Below are 18,912 nucleotides of genomic sequence, written 5' to 3' on the forward strand. Positions count from 1 at the left end.
GCTCCGAAATCTCATTGTACATGTTACAACTTTCACACACCGATTTCCTTCTGATATAATAAACCAAAACCCACGTTAGGGCTGGGCGATAAAACGGTATCAGTATTTATTGACGGTATCGCATTGTCGGTAACGATATAAAAAATGTTCGATATAGCGCTCGATATTTTCATAAAAATGTGCGCGTCGCCCGTAGATCTTAAACAGCCTATCATATGGCTTGATAAATCAGCATGCTACAAGTGACAAGCAAACAACCAATAAGGTCTAAACAGCCAGGTTGCGTTGCTCTCGTGTTTGGTTGCGTCATCGCCATGTGACAAAGACACACGCAAGATGAGTGCTGCCGCGCCTGCCAGCAGTGAGGAGATTGTCAATAAAAAAGGACATGTCAGCTCGCCAGTGTGGCAGTTTTTTGGGTTCTTTTTGTCCGACCGTCATCAGAACACCGTTGTGTGTAAGCTTTGTAAAAAAAACGTCCCGGCCAAGCACGGAAACACAAGCAACTTATTCAATCACCTTAACCGCTTCCACCCTTTGGAATATGCAGCATGTCGTCCATCTACCTCACCTCAACAAACAGCCCACAAGCAGTCCACGATGGAGAGGTACTCCGCAACAATTCCTTATGATAAATCCTCCAAGCGATACAATGATATAACCTATGCAATAGCATACTACATTGCCAAAGAAATGCTGCCACTCAGTGTGGTGGAGAAGTCCGGCTTCAAAAAAACTTCTCAGCGTGGTTGATCCCCGCTATGTTGTCCCGGGTCGCAAGTATTTTACAAAGACTGCTATTCCAAAAATGTATTCAGAGTGTAGGCAAGCAGTGGAGAAGGAGCTGTCCACCGTCTCGTATTTTGCAACAACCACAGACATATGGACGAGTCGCACATGTGACCCGTACATAAGCTTAAGTGTGCATTTCATTGACGGCGATTGGAATCTGAAGAGTAAATGCTTGGAAACGGCATATTTTCCCGAAGACCACACGGGGGAATTTATTGCGCAAAACCTGACTGATGCGCTGGTCTCATGGGGTCTGAATGAAAGCAAGCAAGTGTGCATCACCACTGACAGCGGGGCAAATATAGTGAGAGCCGCTTCACTTAACAAATGGACTCGGTTGCAGTGTTTTGGCCACCGCTTGCATTCAGCTATTGGTGAGTAGCGTTGTCATTTAACAGTCATTATCTACATATAGTTTCTTTGGTCGTACAAGTACACTGTAAAAAATAAGTTGCTTCCTTAAATTACAATTACAATCATTAAACTGGCTTATAAATGAGTTGAACCTTGTACAACTTCTAAAGTAAAAGTTAAAAATTGCTTGTAAAAAAATATTTTTTTTTACAGTGTATTAACACTAATGTGAATATAGAATCAATTAGAAAAGCACAGTTAAGACAAAAAGACAATTATGCAAGTCCTTGCCTTAATTTTAATACTAAATGATGTTTTATTAACAAAGTTCGGGAGGAGCAGGTTCAGATAATTAACCAAATTATGCACAGCTGGAGATTAATCAGTAATCAACTCAATGACAGAGTATAAATTCACAGCAGACCTATCTCTGTTCATTGAAAGTTTGTCAGCATCCCTCCTCCACCCCATCTCCTCACTTCCAGTTCCATCTACACTTACCAACTGGGGGGAGTACTCTGGGTTCGGGCCTAACTCCCCCCGGACAGCACGCCAAATACGCATAAACTTATTGTACTAATTATATGTAGAAGTGAACTCGTGAAAATTATTTTAATAATTAAAATAAAAATGTTATTAATTTAAAATGTTTTTTTTTTTTTTTTTTTTACAGGTTCAGCTGGAAAGGACAAAAGAGTTGAAAGAGCCATCGGTGTGTGTAAGAAAGTGGTGGCAGCATTTTCTTATTCATGGAAGAAAAAGAGAGATCTGGTAGCAGCACAGGAAAAACTCAATCTCCCCAAACATCAGCTTGTCACAGAGTCACCCACCAGATGGGGCTCACGCCAGAAGATGGTTGCAAGAATGCTGGAACAAAGAACGGCCATTGCTGAAGTCCTTGCTTCAGACAGAAGCACCCGACACCTGGTTCCAACATGGCAGGACGTTGACGTCTTAGAATCTGTGCACGAAGCACTAAGTCCCTTACTGGAGTTCACTGATTCTCTTTCTGGGGAGTCATATGTGACTGTGTCATATGTGAAGCCTGTTCTCCAGCTGCTGAGAACAAAATTACTGAGTGCTAATGAACGTGACACACAACTCACAAAAGACTTCAAGTCCAAAATCATGGCATACCTCAATGAGAAATATGCAGACCAGGTCACTGATGACCTACTTGACGTGGCTACTTTAGTTGACCCGAGATTCAAAGCTCAGTACATCAAGCCAGACAAGGTAGAAGCCATTAAAACACGGGCACTGGCTGAAATGATGGATGATTACCAAGGCCAACCCCAGGCAGAGACTCTGGATGAAACAGAACCAACAGGTGCAGAAGGAGGAATTGCTGCTGAACCACCTACACCACTGGGTATGAAGAAGCAACGAAAGTCTTTGGGTAGTTTCTTCAAAAAGCAAAGCCCTAGTGCAGATGCCTTACCTCTCACTGAAAGACAAAAAGTACAGAGTGAGCTGGAAAGCTACCTGATGTGTCCTGACGCTGACAGCGAGTCTGAACCGCTGGAGTGGTGGAGGCTACATGAGCGCAACTTCCCGAGAGTGAGCAAGCTTGCGAAAAAATACTTGTGTATCCCAGCCACCAGCACACCCTCTGAGAGAATTTTTAGTACAGGAGGTAATGTGGTCACATGTTCCAGGGCAGCTTTAAAACCAGAGAGGGTAAACCAACTTGTCTTCCTGGCTCACAATTTATAAGCTATGTAAATTTGAATATTGATGTTTGGTTGCTGTACTTAAAAGCTGAGGTTGGTTTATTATTTTATCTTGTTTTTTTTGTGTTTTTTTTTACAGTTTTAGAGGTTTGTATTGTTGTTACTTATTACAGATGTTGATATACCTCAAAGTTTGCCTTGATTGTTCTACGTTTACACTTTTACATTGCACAGATTTTGTAACATTTTATTTAAGTTCAAGAATATAAGACAAAGATTTTTTTTACATTGTATTTTTTGTTTTTGACTGTTAAAACTAATATAATTAGTTTTTTGCCTTAATAATGTGGATAAATAAAAAAAAAACAGTGGTTTAAATTCAAACTTTTCTACTTGTCTTTAAAAAAAAAAGGTTATTTAAAAAAAAGTCAATAATTATCGATAACGAACGATATGAAACATTATATCGTGATAATTTTTTTTGCTATATCGCACAGCCCTAACCCACGTTACAGCACCTCATCAAGTTATTAATCACATTCATCAGTTTTGTTACATCTCACATTTACATTTCATACAACAAACACAAAGAGGGTTTTTATAAGGAAACGTTTCTTTATAAGGAACGCTCGAAGTTTCACATGTTTCAGACGTTTCCTTCTTGCCAACATGAAAGCAGGAAGAGGTATTGGCTGGAGTCAGTCACATTACAGAAGTAAAAACCTGTTTCAATCTAGTCTGACAGCAAGTGCAGGTTAAAGTTGAAGATACAGTTCCTATGAGAATATGCTCTGTCGTGTCTGCTGGAGAGATAACAACACAAGCGTCTGCTGTGTAATCACATCATTCTCTTTAGCTCGATTCTCTATACACTGTATGTAGATCACCACTAGAGGGCATAGTTACTCCAAACACTATGATACCCGATAGTGCATTCATTACACTTTCCTCCCCACTAGATTTATCTTACTAAGAAACATAACACATAAAACTATGAACTTATTCTATATATAGCATTTACAGATACCTTAACACAATGCTGCTAAATGCAAAATAACTACTTTTTTTTTTTTTTGTTAAGGCAGAGGTGTAAAGTCCAGGGGCCAGAAAGTAAAAGTCTGCCATATGGCCTGAACTTTACACCTCTGGGGGCAGGAGACACTGGAATTGTCACATCTGGCCTGTCTTCGTGCGGCTCAGACTCATTCACGTTAACTGAGGTAGGAGGAACAGTGTCAACAGCATCATTGTCCTCGTCATTTGAATTAGGGACAGGTGAAGGTGAGGATTTTTTCTGGCGATCCACCAACTGATCTACATGGCGTCTCCATGTGTTATCTCTAACCTACACTGTGTACGTCAAGGGTCCAGTTCTGGTGGTGATGGTACCCGGTTGCCACTTTTCTAGTCTATAGTCGCATGCTAAGACTTCTTGTCCAACTTGGACATTTCTTGCGGGTCTGACCTTCATGTTCACGAATTGTTTGTTTTCCACAACATGTCGAACAGATAGCACACGTACGTCTGGCCGACATCGGCCCAACATCAAGCGTTGGCCTCCCTCCCTATTAGAGCCCTGCACGGGCCAAAATCTCCAGCCCTAACCCGGCCCTGGCCCGTGGTGATCAAGCCCTACCCGGCCCCAGCCCGACAACGGCTGCAATTTTTTCAGTCTGAACCCGACCCGACCCGACCCGAGCCGACCCGACCCGACCCGAGACCAACATCAATATCACTTTAAGCTCTCTCTGACGCGCACTATTTGATGCACGTTCTCTGATGTCTCTGCTACACGCGAACACACACACGTCACATGCTACTGAAAGGTAAACTTTTATTATTGGCCTGAAACATCATGCCCAATCATGCCCACAAATATTGAACAGACTGTCCATTAGAGAGAAGCATACGCATGCAGTAGAGAATATAGCGCTACGGGATCCAACCGCAAAAATATGTAGGTAAATAAATGGCCTACCTTTCTTTGCTTTTAAGTAACTGAAGAACAATGTTCAAAACAATGTTCAAAAACTAAGAACTCTTCGCCAACTGGCTAATGTTAAATAATATTAATAAAAATAAAAAACATCCAACTTCTCCCTGATCCTCTGCATGGTCAACTGTCACCTGTTAATGCACGTGAGTGACGTGTGCATATGCGTATTGCGTTTGTGTTGCTTAGGCGATGTATAATATTTATAATATAATAAATATAACAATATTTCATACACACTATGTGACGTGTGCTCTGCGCGTATATTATGGGCACAATGAAAGGAGAGAAGCTAAATAAGCCCAATTCCGACCCAAGCCCGATCTGTAAAAAAAAAAAAGGCCCGAATGGGCTTAGCGTGTCGGGCCCCGTCGGGCTTGCAGACCTTTGCATATAGGGAGCAGGGCCGGCGCGTTCATATAGGCGAACTAGGCAATTGCCTAGAGCGGCACTTTTGTAAGGGCGGCAAAATGTGTGCCATCCGGGATGAACAATTCACAAAATAGGCTATATGATTCGCTGAGCTGCCGCTGCCCCGCCCCGCCCCCTGCTCTCACGAGTCATGACTGAGTGATGGGAAGTTCAGATCATTTTACTGACTCTCTTTTACGATCTCGTTCATCAAAATGAACGAATCTTTATTTGAGTAATTTCGTGCCGTGTCGATCGTTCATGAATCGAGACTTTTGAAGGAGAAAGCACACCAACAACAGAGGGGTTCGTATTTCATGAATATCGACTCAAATGAGTTATTTTCAGGTCATGTGACTATTTATCACGTCCAGACGTAATTTTAACTGTTTCACGGGTATTTTTTTAAACTGAGTTTCCCCCCCTTGCTATAAAAATAAACTGCCCACATAATAATACCTCAAAAAAAACAATTGAATGCATGGTCCAAATACACTTTACAAGATGAAACACAGAAGACACGTAAAATACAAAAGACACATGATGAGATACACAAAAAAAAAAAATCCAAAGAAGGTAAGACATCAACAAAGGTGGGATCCAAACTGGTACAGCCAATCACAGAGGATAGGAACTGTAACCAATCATGTGTAGTGAAATGATGCCCACCTACTGCCAAAAAGATTAACCGCGAGCGAGCGAGCAGGTTAAAGTTTCGCGAGCAGCAGAGATGGATGATGGGATGAGATGTACATGGGATTCTGCTCACGCTCAAAGCACAGTTTTCTCCTCGCGGGTTACAATCCTGCTCGCGCGAGCAGAGAAATTCTGCGCGCAAAAGTAATGTGCGCGCGTGCGGCTTTCGCTTGTGCACGCGCGGATCTCATTTCCTCTCGTGAGGATCTCATTTCCTCTCGCGATTATTGACATTATAATGCCGCCATAGTTCTCCAAATAATCAAAATGCAAACAGAAAGACAGACATATAGAGATTCCTGCCTTTATTAGAGAGAAGAATATGTTCAGCTCCCTCTGCCCGAAGCTTCAAATATTCGATGTTCATTACTACCGAAGCTTCGAAGCTCAAAAATGGTATTCGGACCAGCCCTAGGGGCGGCACAATTGTTTTTCGCCTAGAGCGGCAGAAGTGCACCCGCCGGCCCTGATAGGGAGTCTATAACATCGCAGAGGCGTCGACCAGGCATCGGTAGATCTCCTGTCAGTCAGTGCTCTGTTACATCGGCATTGGGTCGGCCCACTATACGGGAGGCCGATGTCGCGTTTGCAGGAGTCCATCTCCTTGCATTCAAACAACAAAACGTGTTTTATATAAACCATTTTGATAAATGATGGGATAAAAATATGAGAGAATATTTAGACATGTAGAGCTGTTGTGGGTTGCGGCACAATTTAAAACTCTCCCTCACAGACATGTTCAGCACCATTTAGGCTATTGTTCGTATTTAAAGGGATGGAGCCCGCTCTTCGTCCACTTCTCATCAGAACTTTTTGTAGCAGTTTTCTGAGGCTTCCCATTATCTCATTTCTGATCGTCAATAGTCAAAGCGTTCAAAACATTGATAGGCCTACATGGAAAACCTGGAAATATCAGAAAATAAAAATAAAAGTTTTTCAGGCCATGAAAATAAATAAAAGAAAAGAAAACCTTTAAAACTAAGTATTTTTTTTCTACTGAAATATGGAACAGTTTCTGAAAAGAATCAAAGAATGAATGAATCAAAGAGGCTACATTTAAATAGGCTACCATATAAATAGTTAGGTTTGAGGGGCACAGAAAATGAGCACAGATTGACATGAAAATGTAGTAAAAATCTCACCATAAATGCATTTAATTAAATTATACTACTATTTTTCACAGACATCTTTTTACTTTAAAGGGGGGGTGAAATGCTCATTTTCAGTCAATCTCATGTTAATCTTGAGTACCTATAGAGTAGTATTGCATCCTTCATATCTCCAAAAAGTCTTTAGTTTTATTATATTTATAAAAGAAAGATAGGCTGTACCGAGTCTTTCCGGAAAAAACCGAGCGGCTGGAGGCGGGCCGTGTGGACGAAGCTAAAGCTGTGTGCTAACGCGCTGAGCTAACACACACAGACATTTGAAGCAGTTTTACTCACCGCCCGGTTCCAACGCACGACCGCGAACCTTTATCATTGTGACTGCTCGATCCTTAAGCATTAGACGATCTGCAAATCCGTCGATCTGGGCTTTGTTTATAAAACAATCATCGTCGAAATGCAGGGAACAAACAGTCTTACACAGCTCCGTTGATGCTCTGGAAAAACAAACTCCATCCACTGGTCACTTAACACTGGGTTCTTTGGGAATCTGTGCAGGGTTGTCTTGCCCTGGCAACCAAAAACACACTTCTTTGGTGACACTGACTTCCCAAAAGCCGAGCAGAGCGCTTTGCTCAAATCATTGCAAGTGATCAAGATAACCCTAAAAGGTTGTTTAATTCAATTAACAATCTTTTAAACAGAAAAAATAATTCTAATGTTTCTTCTTCTGTTCAATTGTGCAACAAGTTTCTTGTATTTTTTAGCAATAAGATTGAGGGGATAAGAGATCAGATTGATACTACAAAAACAACTGCTATCTCAAAACTAAATAGCATAGAATTTTCAGGTGTCTATCTTAAAGAATTTCTCCCGTTAGATTCTCAATCTTTGTGTAATGTGGTCTTAAAGATGAAAGCTACTACCTCTCATGTTGACCCCATACCAGCTAGGTTGTTTCAGTCATGTTTTACTTCATTGTGTTTGCCCCTTCTGAGTATTATAAATGATTCTCTGTCTTCTGGTGTTGTGCCTTCCGCACTTAAAATTGCCGCTGTAACCCCGGTTCCAAAAACAAATAGCTGTGACTTTGAGAATCTAGGAAATTTTCGTCCCATCTCTAATCTCTCTTTTATTGCTAAGATCTTAGAACGTATTGTTGCAACAAAATTGTTATCTCATTTATCTGTTAATGAACTCTTTGAGCCTCTTCAATCTGGCTTCCGTAAAATGCATAGCACTGAGACAGCTTTAGTTAAAGTCACAAATGATTTACTGATGGCTTCCGATTCTGGATGTTTATCAATACTGATTTTGCTTGATCTCAGTTCTGCATTTGACACTATTGATCACTGTACTTTACTTACTCGCCTGGAGTCTGTCTTTGGTGTATCTGATTCTGCCCTGAGCTGGTTTAAATCTTATCTCTCTGATCGCAAACAATTTGTTGTGCTGGGTGGCAATAGATCGGAGGTTGGTATAGTGAAATATGGTGTACCTCAAGGTTCAATTTTAGGTCCTTTGCTTTTTAGTCTTTATATTTTTCCTCTTGGCCAACTCTTGAGGTCTCTTGGTCTTGATTTTCATTTATATGCTGACGACACCCAGATATATATTCACTCAAAGCCGGATGTAAATGTAGCTGTTACTCACCTTTCTAACTGCATTACAGAAATCAAAAATTGGATGACTGTTAATTATTTATGTCTAAATAGCAATAAAACCGAGGTGATGCTCATAGGTTCGACTCACCAGTTACGCAAAGTAACATCTGTAGCTTTGAATGTGGACGGCTCAGACATACAGTTCCAATCTAAATTAAAAAACTTGGGAGTAATTTTTGATTCAAACTTAACATTTGACCTGCATGTACGTAATACTGTTAAAGTTTCATTTTATCATCTTAGAAATATATCCAAATTACGACCCATGCTGCCTATTTCTGTAGCAGAAAAATTAATTAATACTCTGGTTTTTTCTAGAATTGATTATTGTAATGCCTTGTTGGCGGGAGCATCTAAATCTATTCTGAACCGACTTCAGTGGGTACAAAACTCTGCTGCACGTATTCTGACTAAGACCAGACAAAGAGATCATATAAAACCTGTTTTAGAGACATTGCACTGGCTGCCTGTTGAATATCGTGTTGATTTTAAAATTCTTATGTTGACCTACAAGGCGTTAAATGGACTCGCTCCGCAATATCTTTCTGACCTCTTAGTACCGTACTTTCCTTCACGTAATCTTCGCTCAGCTGACGCTGGCCTTTTAGTTGTCCCGGTAACGCGCCTAAAAACAATGGGTGATAGGGCGTTTTCTTCAGTCGCCCCAAAGTTATGGAATTCCTTGCCCTCCCAGATTAGAAGTGCTCCATCTTTGAAATCATTTAAGTCATCCCTTAAAACGTATTATTTCAAAGAAGCATTTGGGTGAAACGTGATTGCTGTGGTTCTCCATGTGATATATTTTATTTTATTTTACGTTTTGTTTACTGATTTTAACTTGTCTTTTAGGTTTATAACATTGTTTGTATGCATGTTTTGTAATAGTTGTATACTATGCTGATTTTTCTACCTTGGTTTTATTGACTATGTAAAGCGCTCTGAGAATTGACTTTTAAAAGCGCTATACAAAATAAAGTTATTATTATTATTATTATTATTGATGAGGTACTGCTTTCGCTCTCTTGCTCTGGTCTACGAGTGCGCGCGCGCCCGCGGGTTTCCGGCAGAAGTGCCCTTAGCCTAGGTATAAGGAAATTCCGCCCCAGCTGACGTCACACAGACCCATACTCGAAAAAAAACTTTCCGAAACTTGTGACAAACCGGAAGGACAATTTTTGGCACAGAAATACTCCTTCAAACGTACAATTTAATTTTTGAAACTTTGTCCATGTTTAGCATGGGAATCCAACTCTTTAACAGTGTAAAAAACTCAGTATGCATGAAATAGCATTTCACCCCCCCCCCCCTTTAAGCCCGGGGTAAAGCAAAACACCAGAAAGACTGCACAATGGATGACACTCGAAACAAAGTTATCTACAAGCCACTGGACTTTTTATGTAAAGATTTAAATAGCTACTAAAGAAAAAGCATTAGTTGGCTGCTTTTGTCAATTGTAAGTTTTAATTTAATGTTTGTACATGTTTAATGTTGCCTAATTAATTGCACATTCATTTAATGTTTACAAGTTTAATGTTAGGCTGTTTAAACGTGAATAGGCCGTCTATAAGACTGTTTAACTGTATAGACTGTTGTGTACAAAGAGAATTGTAATTCTACAAAAATAAATAGTAGCCACTTTTGTAGGCCTATTTGAAATAATAATAAATAAAAAAATGTTGTGTTTGTGGTGGGCTATACAGCTTTGTGACAGTGGCATAGTTAAGGGGAGGCTACGACGGGCCATGGGCTGTACAGTTATGAAGCACATACACACACACACTGCGCTCTGTCTAAAAGGGATATAAGCGCATTCGTGTGCCTAATTTAGACCAACTAAAATCTGTATATTTTCTTACAGTAGCCTATATTAAATTGAACAGTTCTCTTTGCGTGCGTCTCAATTTCAAAGGGATTAAATAAAACAATAAAATACAAAGAATGAAATAATAAAATAAAACAAGAGAAAGAGATAAAATAATACAAATTCATCTAATCCCAACAAATAGTCCTTACAAAGTAGCAAAGACCGCAACTGAGAAAGCGCAATCTCCTTTGCCTTTTAAGCGTGATCTTAACGTTGCCTTTTGCTATTAAGTGAATTTCCAGGAGCAGTTGGTCTTGGGATCTCAGAGAACTAAGCTCAGAAATATATTTTGGTGCCAGTCCATGTCGGGCTTTAAAAGTATTCAGAAGCACCTTGTACATATATGATCCCTCTTTCTTGTGTTTGTCAGCAACCTTGCTGCCGCATTTTGTACCCGCTGAAGACGTGACACTGAAGACTGGTTTACACCCAGGTACAAAGTATTGCAGTTATCAAGATGTGAAGAAATAAAAGCATGGATTACTTCCTCCAGATCACTGTAAGATAAGTCAGATTTGAGTTTAGCAATATTTCAGTTGAAAGAAACTATTCTTCACAACTGAATTGATTTGTCTGCCAAACTTTAACTCTGTGTCAAACATAAAACCCAAGTTTTTAACATAAGGGTGCACATTGGATGACAAAGGGCCTATAGTTATTGCTATATTTTTTTGCACCGCTACTTGGGCCAAATACTGTATAATAATTTCTGTCTTTTTGTCATTTAACTGAAGAAAGTTATTATTCATCCAGCATTTTACATCTTTTAGACATTCAAAAAATGATTTAGCGGACATATAATTTCCAGACTTTATAGGGAAATACATCTGTGTGTCATCAGCATAAAATGTCATCAGGTGTGGTCAGTCGTATCAAATGCTGGGCTAAGATCCAGTAGGACTAAGTCTATATTGCTACCAGAGTCATTCTTTAATAAAAGGACATTAGATACCCTGAGAAGAGATAATTCTGTTCTATGACCTGATCTAAAACCAGATTATAATGTATCAAAAACCTGTTACACAAAAGTGTAACAATCGTATATTATACGAGAATAGTCCATAAAATGAATAAAATAAACACATAATGATAAGAAAATAACTAAGAGCCATAAAGCAACCAGAGTGACCACATCCCGACAGGTAACCAGGCGCCATCTTAATCCATCTTTTTCCACTCTGAACTCCTCACCCGACTACCTACCTGTTCCCTTACCTGTTACGATCCCATCTTTAATACTCTTCCGTCTCCAGCCATCCTGTTTACATCTGTCTGCACCTAATATTAGAACTGTTGCTAATCGATTAGTGTTTGCTACTTATCATTTAACTCACTCACTCAACCTGCTTACATCGCTTGTTTCCTGCTCTTACCTGGAATAAACAACCTTTTTTTTTTAGTGTGAAAAAGTTACCGTGTGAGTATCATAACCTGTGAATATAATTACTGGAACCACACATTGAAAACTATGTGCTTATATAAATATTAGTATATAGTTTTAGAGTAAAACGTGTTTTTGAAAATATATATTTTATACAAAACTTTTGGCAATACAGTGTAGGTCTTGTTAATGATTTTCAGTTTTATTCAAGGTAATTAAAGCAACAGTTATCCAATAAAGGAAGGATATGGAAAAGTATGGTATTTGGGGTAAAAGACACAATGATTAACATGATAATAAACAGCTGCTGACTTTACCATTTGTTGATTTAAATATATGATATTAATCATATAATATAATGAAATATACTTTATTGTTACTACTGCAATTCTACATCAAATATTTATGGGAACTCATTCAATGCTTCTAGAATGCTTACTTTTTAAAAATAATTGTGTTTCTGTATTTTTTTTTTAATTAACATATTTTAATGACAGTATATTTATTTAAATAAATCAAAATAAACAGAAAATAGTGCAAACTCTGCTTAAATTATTATTGTTTTGAAAAAGTATTAACTTAGACATTATTAAAAACATTATTTTAGCAAAAGTATTTGTATCAATACTGTCTTTTGCACAAAGTAAAAGGCCCCCCTCATACATTATAAGATTTTTAAACTAAATAAACCACTTGTATGATTTTTTTTCACACAAAATCTGTTGCGCCATCAATGTTCAATAAAATTCATGCACTTTGGGGAGAGCGAAAAGCTATTTCTTTCTTAAGGTGTGCTTTGCCCTTTGGACCTATATAAGTTTAACACTTGTCATCAAACATGTCTAAAGGCCAAAGCCTATATATAAAATATATATATATATATATATATATATATATATATATATATATATATATATATATATATATATATATATATATATATATATATATATATATATATGAAGAGTTCAGATGCAAAAGCCTCTAAGTGCCATCTGAAATTTTCTTCTAAAATGAGCATTTTTATCAAGCTCGTATATTTAGGTTCAGTAATTTCACTTTAATGACAATTAATAGGTCATTTTCATTGCCATTTAAGTGAAATAATTGAACATAAACATACAAGCTTGATAAAAATGATCATTCTAGAAGAAAATTTCAGATGGCACTTAGAGGCTTTTGCATCTGAAGTCTTCATATATATATATATAAAAACCTTTCTGGCGCATTTTGGATTGCTCTTGCCCGAAGAAAAAATTATGATTTTGAGAAATCAGTTGGAAATATTAAATTAGGAGCTCGATTAATTTGCGTTGATAAATCCTGGATTGAGTCTCTTACCAAGAGGAGTTTCAGGCCCCGTCGCCATCTTTTCAACGCAGAAAGATCGCAGCGCAGGAAAATACTTCCTAAAACAACAACAAATACATTCAAAACATAAAAATAACCTTGATATATGTTTGTTTATAATCTCAATATAATGTTTAATGACTTATCAATAAATCAACACGTCAGTATAACACTCGTTGCAGGACATGTAAACTCACCAGGAGTCGAGCTGCTGTCCAAGTTTGTCTCGATTTTCTTTGACTTTCGTTTGCACGTCATCTTCCCCAGCTCACAGTTATGGGCGTGCTCAGGGGCGTTGCTGGACATAAGCTCTACTGGGGCACAGGTCCTCCATTGTTTGTCTGAGATAGCAGCAGTAACTAAGGAGGCCGTAGCTTACAGATAGGTCAACTAAATATAAATTTCATATCTGAAAGAATGATTCATTGTTATCACAAACAATCACAGACAGTAGTACAGAACACAACATTGTGTGTATTTTCTGTGCTGTACAGTGCTTCAGGCAGGGGCGTTTGTTTCAAAAACACCAGGCTGGGTAGTTGGGTAACTTAAGGGGGTTCGGGGGCTCCCCAGAGAAAATTTGGATTTCTTGGACCTACATATGTGTATTTTAAGGTGTTTGAAGGCCAAAAAAATTGGATAACACAAAAGCTTTAAAAGCATGTTAGTGGGCAGCAGTAGCATAAATTATTTATCAAGCAGATAACAGATTCTTAAACATGAGAATGAGGATACATGTTGCAATGAATGATCCACACTACAAAATGTTAATGTGTATTGTCAACATTCAAAACTATTTTAACTCTTCCAAAAATGTTGTTTTTGCGTAGTAACTCTACACACAAACATAAAATGATTAGCCCACATACACACAAAACTACACACAGATATGAATTATGTAAAACATTGTTCAGTGTGCAGTGGAGTGTATAGGAGTTTGTCACACGTACATGTATGTGCACAAATACACTGTATATATTACACAGGATGTTTGATGAATGTTACAGTTATTGAACTGAACTGAATATTAACTGAATATTGACACTATTGGCTTGTTGGCCAAGCTGCTTCTCAGGCGAGTTTTAAATTTGTTACTATTGTAAAGCTGCTGTGAAACGATATATTGTAGCTCATATATGTATATATACGGATCTGTACTGTATGTGTAGTGTGTACACATAAATATATATAATTGTATATGAAAATAATTGAAAATAATTGAAAATAATTGAAAATAATTGAAAATAATTGCACACCTTAGAACGTTTGTCAACCAATCAGATACAAGCATTCAACGGCCCTGTAGTATATTAATATTTGCACTATCATCAGAAATTAAAGGGGGTAAAAATAATTTCTTTGTTTCTCAAAACTGAGTTTTTATTTCTATGTGATCAATTTATGTATAAGTGTTTTCACACATGATCATTGGGTGTAGGTCGTCAGTAAATGAGTGTGGCATGTAGATAACTGTGTTGCTCCCATTCATAGTATAGGCTAATGCGAGACTAGTGCACTGTTTCTCTGTATAAAAAGTCTTTGCCTATAGTAAAGTGCAATTCCATTTCTTGGCAGAGGTTTTTCATATGGGTTTTTCTGAGGCTTGATGCTTTTGCATCTAGCAAAATATCAACATCTTGATGTTTATCAAGATGTTGATATTGTTTATCAAGTCTTATCTCCCTCAAACTCATCATCTCTCCTTTCTGCTTCCCTATCCCTGCTTCTTTGTACAAAACAAATTCTGATGTCCATCTACAGAAGCCAATCATTAATAAAAATAAGATTATTTGCATTATTTACAAACCTTTGTTTCGTCATGTTTTCATAGCCCACCTCAATAGGCCTTTATCACAGTGCGCGTGATGTCACTTCCGATGGCGAATAGTAGTGTAAACCGTCTTCCGGTCTAGTTTGACTGTAGCAATTGCGCGTAGGTTTTCAATATCACTGCACGATCTTCCCCAAATCACCAACGTTTACACGATTGTGGAAAATCATTCACAAATGAAAGTATCCAAATTTGAGAAGGGATATAAATTCTTCTATGAAAACTACATATTCAATTATGAAGGTAAGTTTAATTTTAACGTTTGTTTATTCTCTTGAAATGGCTAACATGCTAAGTTACCTAGCTGGCTAAACCATGATTGTCTTTGATTAAAGCTGTAATGCATACAACTTACAAATACGCAAACTGATACAATTTTCAAGTAAAAAACGATTTTTATTTTGCTGTGATATGGTATTGTGATTATAATGCTGTTTTTGTGCAGTAGTATCTGATGTTGTAGATAGTGAGGTGATTATCAGGGCACAGTGTTACCGGTCCATGAAGAAAAACGAAGAGCCACACTCTCTTCAGGTTACCTATTCAGGATGAACTGTAATTAGGTCCAGTTCGAGGACACAAATTTGTTTGTGTTTATAGTTGCTACGGTTGTAACGTGTTAGACTGCGGTTGCAGTTTGTTTTGAAAAAAGAAAAAAGTATTCTCGTCGCTTTATAAACTTAAGATTGAGCCACTGTAGTCACTTGGACTATATTAACGATCTCTTTCTGGGCCAGCAAGTTCAAATCACTTAGAAGCCTATGGAGGAGTGAGACAGCTCTCAGATTTAATCAAAAATATCTTAATTTGTGTTCCGAAGATGAACGAAGGTCTTACGGGGTTGGAACAACATGAGGGTGAGTAATTACTGACAGAATTTTCATTTTTGGGTGAACTAACCCTTTAATAAGTGTCAGGCCTCAGCCACTGATTTGCAAGGTTCTGCATGGCTTGTCGGAGATGAATCTGGTGAAGTTTGGCCTGGTACCCAAAGGTTCTTTGCTGTCCTATCAGTGCCCTGCTGAGTCATCAAGGGATGCTGTCAGACATGCAGAAGCCCCTGCTTTTCCTACGCTTCCTCTGGATGGGTATACATTTGAAGGAAGATTTAAATTTGTCCCGAATTTCCATGATATGTTGTTCTTAGAAAGCTTGGCAGTCACTCAAGAACTAAGCACAATAATTGAAAAAGACACACGGGACCAGTCACAGTCTGCTCTATGGAACCAAATGCGTACGCCACGCATTACATCCAGTAGATTCCGTGAGGTGTGTCATGTCAGAGGAGAGTCGACCAGCCAGGCACTAGCTGCCCGAATCATCAGAGGGGTTCGTCAGACTTCCGCAATGAAGTGTGGACTGGATCTTGAGCCTGAAGTGCTATTTCAGTACTCTGGTATGATGAATGTCAATGTTTTACAGTGTGGGTTTGTTGTATATCCTGATGCGCCACACCTTGGCACAAGCCCTGATGGCAGAGTCTACGACCCTACTGAGAACCCTCCCTTTGGACTTGCATTTTTTTTTTTTTTTGAAGGCTGAGGCTTCATTAATAAACACAACCCCAATTATCATCATTGGTTTTACTTGCTGTAAAATATGTTACTTGCTTGTCTGATAGGCTACAGTATTGTGGCATACATTGAAAATAAAAATACAAATAATGAAATGTCACTGGCCACAGAAACCCCAAATTACACAAACTTGTAATTATAAAACCTATAGTTACTATATAGCCTACCAGGGGTCTCCAACCTTTTTGTGTGCGAGGGCTACCTCAAGGGATAAAATAATCTAGAAGGGCTACTTGTTTGTTAGACTCAAAAATATTTATTATACATGGTGCTTTTTTAACTTTACCTTTAACTTTTTTTTACTTTTCACCATAATATGCGAAATAATAAAATATCTTGACATAATGGTTCAGACTTACAAGCGTTTTAAGCAATTCCTGAAAAATTATGTATATATTGGTTTTTTTTTATTCTTCATAAACCTATTGTATGTGTTATCAAAAACAGTAGCACAAATATTTAGTATTAATATAAATGCAAAATGAACTGCCATAACTTCTAAACAAAAAGATTACTGCATTACATTTAAGAACTTCATTTATACATGACTATACATAAAAGCATTTTTAATATGAATATATACAGGCACATTTATAACACTAAACATTTCAAAAACTTTTAGCCTTTTCAAACCAGAGTCAGAGAATGATGGATAGACTCAATAAGTGACCACATGTTGAATGCAACAGGACATTTCTAAATGGTTAGTTGATGAATTTTGGTGGCTTATGTGTAGTTATCTTCTAGTCAGTGATCTTCTCCTGTAGCTCAAACAGTAGTGTGTTGGCGCTTGCAACGCTAAGGTCACGGGTACTGCAAAACAAATTCAACGCGCATGAGTGACCTGCCCCATAACAAATACAACAATACAAATGGCTGTTTGAAGACATGAAAAATACTGATGTTCTTTCTTCCCCGGTACACATTGTAGGATTTTGGACAGTACAGTAATCACTGTCCAATGTCCATTATGTCATTACGTCTGTTGGAAACTCAGAATCGAAGACCAGGAGACTTTGGGATCACGTTCAAGAAGTTATTCTTTATTGAGGACTTCGCGTTGACGTGGTTGCAGTTCTTCCAAAGTCTAAATATAATACAGTATTCAGTGTAATTATACTTCTCAAAGAGGGGAAGGATTACATAGAGGTAGAGTCTATGAACAAAGCATGTAAATTAAGTATGAACACACCCTACTCTGAGAGCGCTACCAGTCCAATTGAATCAGCATAACTTATTCAAATGCTGATACTGGCCAGGAACTCTGGTTCCAAGAGCCAATCCCAGAGCTATTAAAGACAAAAGGTGAAAGTCTCCCCTACAGCTAATCCAATCAACCTAACGATTCATCGTCTAGGGCTGGGGCTTGAGCCATTAAAGACAAAAGGTGACTTACAATAGAGAAAAACAGGACTGGCAGAAACTGTTGTTACTATTATCCTAACCTAACCTTAAAATGCTAACTTCAATGTACTCAACTTTTACTGTTGCAACCTAAATTAAACATTTAATAAATTTGTAATATAACACGTCCATATTACGTCCAAAATGTCATACCAAGTTTGTTAGATACCTATTGTACAGTGTGATTTATAATCTTATAGAAATGCCAAAACTTGCAGTGTGTAGCAAGTATGACAAGCGGGAGTCAGAAACAGACCTTGTTTCTCAAAACCAAGAACGGACTTGTGCTCAACGCAGTGCTGAAGTGCCAACTAGTCTCTCCCTACGGAGGATCCCTTTACCACTCTACAGATAAGGCGTTGTCGCGAAAATTCGTTTTGCGTTCCTACCCCAAAGCGACAAAATAAAATCAAAATTCTTTATCAAATTTTATAAGGAAAGACAAGTACTTTGTTTAGGCTTGGTTTGTAGGGAATTCCAAACCTGTATATATTAAAACGCACATAACTATACAACCAATTCTAAATGCGCATGTGAATGTGAATGCCATCAGCGTTTCTCACAGGTTCGCATTTAAAGTCTGTGTAGAGAGAATGGTGTCTTCTTAGCGGCCACTAATTTAATAACAAATGATCGTTGCGACGGAAGCGAATCGATCAAAACTGGCTTTGGCTGGAAAGTGATTTTGTTAAAGGGCTGCTGTAGAGCCAAAATAATCTGTTGCCTTAAATTATACGCTTATCTCTGTAAAGCTGCTTTGAAACAATCTCCATTGTTAAAAGCGCTATATAAATGAAGATGACTTGACTTGGGGAGAAC

At 38.1% G+C, this 18,912-nt stretch overlaps 3 protein-coding genes across 4 annotated transcripts in view; 2 read left to right on the forward strand and 1 right to left on the reverse strand.

The window, feature by feature from the left end:
* Window positions 1–7,650, reverse strand: part of LOC309499866 (uncharacterized protein) — a 186,291-nt gene extending 178,641 nt beyond the window's left edge. Inside the window, exon 1 of the mRNA XM_082171341.1 lies at window positions 7,365–7,650. Within this exon, the coding sequence (XP_082027467.1) occupies window positions 7,365–7,425 (61 nt within the window). The 5' untranslated portion in view covers window positions 7,426–7,650. The remainder of the gene's footprint in view (window positions 1–7,364) is intronic.
* LOC309502936 (uncharacterized protein) overlaps window positions 1–18,912 on the forward strand; it is a 217,345-nt gene that overhangs the window by 21,497 nt on the left and 176,936 nt on the right. The gene's annotated exons all lie outside the window — the stretch shown is intronic.
* LOC309480741 (E3 SUMO-protein ligase ZBED1-like) lies at window positions 198–3,312 on the forward strand. Its single transcript, XM_082145323.1, has 2 exons — window positions 198–1,166; window positions 1,820–3,312. The coding sequence occupies exons 1-2, from the start codon at window positions 809–811 to the stop codon at window positions 2,860–2,862; spliced, it is 1,401 nt and encodes a 466-aa protein (XP_082001449.1). The 5' UTR covers window positions 198–808; the 3' UTR covers window positions 2,863–3,312.

This window comes from Leuciscus leuciscus (genome assembly GCF_965113295.1).
Source record: "Leuciscus leuciscus genome assembly, chromosome: 1".
NCBI classification, from domain to species: Eukaryota; Metazoa; Chordata; class Actinopteri; order Cypriniformes; family Leuciscidae; genus Leuciscus; species Leuciscus leuciscus.

Bases quoted from the DNA above. Each gene is read 5' to 3' on its own strand.
- LOC309480741 (XM_082145323.1), top strand. From the start codon at position 809: ATGTATTCAGAGTGTAGGCAAGCAGTGGAGAAGGAGCTGTCCACCGTC. The intron at 1,167-1,819 runs GTGAGTAGCGTT...TTTTTTTTACAG, and splicing joins CCGCTTGCATTCAGCTATTG to GTTCAGCTGGAAAGGACAAA.